The sequence below is a fragment of the Trachymyrmex septentrionalis genome, unplaced genomic scaffold, assembly GCF_001594115.1.
Source record: "Trachymyrmex septentrionalis isolate Tsep2-gDNA-1 unplaced genomic scaffold, Tsep1.0 scaffold186, whole genome shotgun sequence".
Taxonomy (NCBI): domain Eukaryota; kingdom Metazoa; phylum Arthropoda; class Insecta; order Hymenoptera; family Formicidae; genus Trachymyrmex; species Trachymyrmex septentrionalis.
In genome coordinates, this window is record NW_017305029.1 from 150,041 (window position 1) to 155,758 (window position 5,718).

At 29.6% G+C, this 5,718-nt stretch overlaps 1 protein-coding gene across 1 annotated transcript; it reads left to right on the top strand.

Moving 5' to 3' along the window:
* The first annotated feature begins 1,026 nt into the window (after nt 1-1,026).
* LOC108746684 lies at nt 1,027-3,921 on the top strand. Its single transcript, XM_018483601.1, has 2 exons — nt 1,027-1,361; nt 3,445-3,921. The coding sequence occupies exons 1-2, from the start codon at nt 1,086-1,088 to the stop codon at nt 3,757-3,759; spliced, it is 591 nt and encodes a 196-aa protein (XP_018339103.1). The 5' UTR covers nt 1,027-1,085; the 3' UTR covers nt 3,760-3,921.
* Nucleotides 3,922-5,718: the final 1,797 nt, after the last annotated feature.

Consider the following 5,718-nt stretch of genomic DNA (forward strand, 5'->3'; position numbering starts at 1 on the left):
GTATATAAGATTTAGCTTGACTTGGAAATACAATCAGAGAATGATGAATTACCGTGATTTTTGAAAAACAGTTAAACTTAAGTTAAAGGTATCAACTTAATATTAAAATCACAAATTGAGCAAGTATTTCTCAATTATTCCATCTCTCTCTCTTAAGAAGAAATAATAAATATTTGATATTAAAGTGTTATGAAAAGATTTTAACAAAATATTTGCAAAGAATTAAGTATTATAAGCTTTATAACAACAATTGTAAATGAAGAATTAACTATCGTGCGCATTTAATAAAGAATTACTAATTATAATTAATTTTAATTTTTTTTAATAAATATAAAATCCTTGCTAAACGTATAATAACAGTTTGTTCCAACTAAGTAAAACACGTACACACACAATTGTGTGTGTGTGTGTGTGTGTGTGTGTGTGTGTGTGTGTGTGTGTTTACACATTACGAAAAGAAATTTAAAACTTTTTTAAGTTAGGTGTTTATTAATCAATTCAAATTTTGACAAAAAATTTTATACGTACGTATGTACATTAAATTATTAGAGTCAACGTATGTATATCAAATTTCTCTGCAGAAAAGATTTATTAAAGAGATCAACCTATTATTTTTTTAAAGACAACGTCATTAAAAATAATTTTAGAATAAAAATTATAATTGCCATAAAGAAATAATATTCAATATAATATTATAATAATAATGAATATAATACAATATAAAATAATCACGTAAAACTTGAGTTGTAAATAGCAATAAGCTTCGTTTCTTTTATCTATTTATCATTATTTGTATTAGTCGAGCAACATTTTAGGAACAAAATTAAAAAATGAGCTTTATATAAGTATTTGAAACAAATACTGTTTCTGGAAATGCCAAGCATCTTAAAGCAAGCGCAGATTCAAATAAGTATATATAAGTATATGCCTTCTATGCAGCGAGAGAAACGTAGGTCGTTGTCGTCAAAGTGAGATAATAAGCACTTTGCCCTCTTCGATAAGAAACGCCTATAAAAGGGAGTATAATCCTCCATCCTACGCATCAGTTGTTTCCTAATCGACCAAGGAGAAAATACCAACGTGAAATGAGATACTTACATTCGCTTATCTTAGCCGTCCTCTTGGTCACAACAGAGAGCAAGGTTGTACCAACTAGTGATGTCGAGAATCAGCAGACTGACACGCAACCTCTTCAATTGTCCGACCACATCAGAGAGGCCCAAAATCTCATCAACAACTTGGGCGCTCAACTTCAACAGCAGCTAAATCCCAATCAAAAGGATTTCAATACAGCTATCCAGGAGGGAACCACCAACTTAGTTAGTAATGTCCAGATGTTCTTCAAGAACATGTCTGATGAGGTAAACTCGAATTTTTATTATTTATTACACATTTACACACACACACACACACACACACACACACACACACACACACACACACACACACACATATTTTTTTTACATACTTGGTACATTAAATGTATTTTATTGCAACTCGACTAAGCAAATGTTCAAGCGATTGTTAAAATGCATTTTGTATTTCGATATTACAATTTTAGAAATTATTCGTTTAGTATGTTACAACTCGTTCTTTTAAATGTAATCTTCTATATGAAGATTAAAGGCTGACTTATTTGTTCGCAGTATCGGCGCGCTATATTCTTACTATCTAGAGACCTAGAGTATATAAGACGTATATTTTCGAAATTAGAGATAAAAAAACATCGCCGCACCGGCTAATTTTTCACGTAGAGTGTAGAGATAGAGGATTGTTTACTCTCTGAACAAATTGGCAAGAGAAAAGCCGACTAACTTATTAATCTATTCTTTTAAATTGATCCTCAAAGAGACAATCGATGTGAATAAGCAAAAGAGATAATCGCGATCCATATCGAAATCAAAAATGAGAAAATTTACAGTGCAATTTATGTACATACAACGATTCGAAGTATCGTTTGTATCGATGCGTTACATATAATATAACAAAAAATTATAATCTTATTTAATATACAATGAGTGCAAAAAGTATTCGTACAGAGAAAATATTTTTTAAAAAAACTTTATTTTTTAAAAGTAAATATTATCCAGCGAGAAATGAGTCATCGAATTAATGTCAAATCAATACGATTTCAACACCAATTCGATATCGATTCGACGATTAACTGACGATCATTTCTTATTGGGTAATTAACAATTTATTCATAAAGAATAATATAGATTGTATGTTTCTTAAAATTATATATACCAAAAAGATACACATTAATTATCGAAAATATATCATCTGAAAGATAAACGAAAATTTTATTGTTTGGATGCTCAAAAAGTATTCGTACAGGCGAGAAATTTCTAAAATTGAGAAGCTTCTAAAATCAGGAATGCTCGTTTGTTTATGTTAGAACCAAATATATTTATTGCTAATTAAAATATACTCATAAAATTGCTAATTAATGTTTATTTTTTACAAATAAGACTTTTTTTACAAAAAATTTCCTTGTACGAATACTTTTTGTTCTCACCGTATATGTTATTATAACCTGTCTGTGTGTATCAAAAACATAAACAATTACAAGTAATTTAACTTTATTATTACACTGACACGTTTTATTTCTGTACTTAGACAATAGAAAAATTTACTGATCCTAAATGTATATATAAGGAGCAGTCTTTCAAAATGCGTTTTGTCCAAAATTTAATTTTCAAAAAATGAAAAAGAAGGCCAAGGAAACTCTCTTTGCGCGCTTTACAGAAAATAATAATTTGCCAATAATAATATAAAATGTGAAATGTTCAACAAAATTGCTAAACAGTTGCTAAAAATGTTAAACAAGTACATTTTGTTCGTCTTTAGTTAAAGGACATAATGCACTTTGAATATCAAGATTTTTTTCAACACATAAATTGATGATGTATAAATGCTTTTAGAACATCGTAGAGTAGCTTAAGATATGAGTCTCGCAACATTAAATATTATGCCTTCTTTAACTAAAAAAATGAAATTTTGAACAAAATGCATTTTGGAAGTCTGCTCTTCATATATATACCTTTTCTTGTCAAGAATGTTGTATTTAATAGCTTATATACTTGAGAAACATCGTGCGCGCTTAAAATTGAATGATTCGATACTACATAATAATGTTATCTCAATTTTTTTTGGTTACGTATTTTCTATTAAATAAGTGTTGCTAAAAATAAAATATTGTTACAAAAATTAAATATTGTGCGCTATATTATTTCAATAATTGAGATAAATTTTAATGCAGTTTGCGCACCATGCCTTAATTTGTATCTTGTTTTTACATCTGCGTACATTTAATTATACAATATTTCGCATACATCTTTCGATATTGTACTGTGAATTTTTTTGAGAAAAATTCTGTGTTTTTTTTAAAACTTGAGAAAAAACATTCTTGGCTGTTCGCACACATGATCGATCGTTTCGCAGATCAAGGCTAAGAGTCCTGAATTGGAGAGCGTTTGGATAAGTATGAAGAACAAGCTGTCTGAAACGTTCAACAATTTAAACGTCAATCCTGAGACAACGGAGCAGATGAATCAGCTGAGTGCCAAGTTCCAAGAGGGTGTTCAGACTCTTGTGTCAGAATCAGAGAACACCGCTAAGACCATCAGCGAAAATTCCAGCAAGGTTCAAGAAGGTATCGCCAAATTTACTAAACAAGCAATCGACATCGCCGTGCAGGCTTCGCAAAGCCTGAGCAATCAGTTGCAGCAGGCCACGACACCACAACCAGAAAATTAAGAATATTAAATTATTCCTGCAAATTACTAGTGTGCGTAACATCTTGGATAAATTTGTGAGAGATTTAATTTCGTCAAGTCAGCCAAGTCTGCGTAATCTCGTGTCGTATTATAAATATACTTGATAGCTGATGAATAATTAATAAAAGTACTTGATCGTTGTTATTGTGATCTTTATTTGTTTCCCTAAATTATCACATTATTATCACATCACTGTTCCGATAAGATATCTATTCCTTAATACTCTTAATATGTGGTTCTCACTGTAATAATTAAAATCTGCATTTAGGCCGATATTTTTCATAGTTGGATGTTATATTTAAGTCTTAAGTACAGTCTTAAAATGTCATGAAATAGAGGGTCGTATTAGTATCTTAAAATATTATTTATAAGATAGTCTTAAATTAAGAACGAACTATGAATACCGTCCTTGGAATCACTATCTTAGATTTACACTGTCTTTCTTTTCTATTAATGAACCGATTCGCGTCACGGAATCGATGTATCTATATGTATATACATATAACTTTGGAGATAATTAGTAGTATAAATTAATCAACAGTTAATTAAAAATGAAATTTTCGTATACAATAAAAGCTGGCTATATGATTTACGTTAATCGTACAGCAATTTAGTATTAAATCTCGTTTTAATAATTTTATATCGTCTACAAATAACACAGCAGCGTCTCTATAAAGCGCTAAAAAAGCGCTTATATATACTTTTTTTTAGAGATTTCTTAATGCTTTGTAGGCGCTGTGCTACTTGAATAGTTTAGAAAAAAAAATATATTAACCCAACAGTCGTTTTCCTCAGAGAATGTAATCGATATTTCTCGATAATCCGCTATATAATTATAAATGTCCACTTGATGGTTTCATTTCTTCTTCTTTCGGAAAATATCGATCAATTTACAAAAATTTTAGCGATTCAGTTCATGATTCTCTCAAAGCCGCATGTATCTTAAAATAGTAGGATTAAATTGCTGCAGGTTACTTCCGTCGGATAAATCGATATGGCACGTATGATGATTACATTGAACGCAAATAATAATTCAAAGAATAAAGAAGTAAGATTATATGTATATAATTATACATATGTGATAAAATAAATATTATCCTAGATGTACAAACAAATAATAGAAAGCTATACATATTATAGAGAGCAGAGAACTATACATATTATATATACATATGTATATAAATGTTATATCATATCGAATGTATAAAAGATCTGAACTTTAGATCTGGGTTTGCGGCAATTAAATTAATTATTGCGGTAACAGTACGTGTCATTGTAATAAATACAGAGATTTATATTGGTAACGTATACCACAAATACAAAATTTCTATATTTATTATTTATTATCTCATATAATGTATTAGTAGCAATGAGTGAGGGGTGAAAGCACAAGTGCACAAAATATGATATCGATATTTTCTCAAATTTAGCACTTTTTATAATTGATCGTATTGGAAATTCGTATTCGTAGAATTCTTTTGTTACGTGAATAGTGAACGTGAAATTGAATCAAAATTAAAAATGATTTTCCGGATAATCACTGTTGATGCATCGTGACGTTTATCATATTTCCTGCGAACAGATAAATATTTGCAAACGCGTGCTTGGTAATCAATATGAATATATATATGATCTTATAACGATGTCAAGGAGCAGAATTTTCGTATCACAACGATATCGATAAAAATATCGTCAATATCACATTTTAAATATCACATTCTGCGTTAATTTTAAATTAATGATTTAAAATAAAATTCAAACGCACACTATAATTATAATAATTAATTAATTATTAATACATCAGACAGCTCTTATCTCTCAAATGTATTGTGTGACATGTAATTTTAGATATTATACAATATTAGATAATAAAGAATGTGTACACACGCGCGCGCGCGCGCGCGCGCACACACACACACACACACACACACACACACAC

Bases quoted from the DNA above. Each gene is read 5' to 3' on its own strand.
- LOC108746684 (XM_018483601.1), top strand. From the start codon at position 1,086: ATGAGATACTTACATTCGCTTATCTTAGCCGTCCTCTTGGTCACAACA. The intron at 1,362-3,444 runs GTAAACTCGAAT...ATCGTTTCGCAG, and splicing joins TCAAGAACATGTCTGATGAG to ATCAAGGCTAAGAGTCCTGA.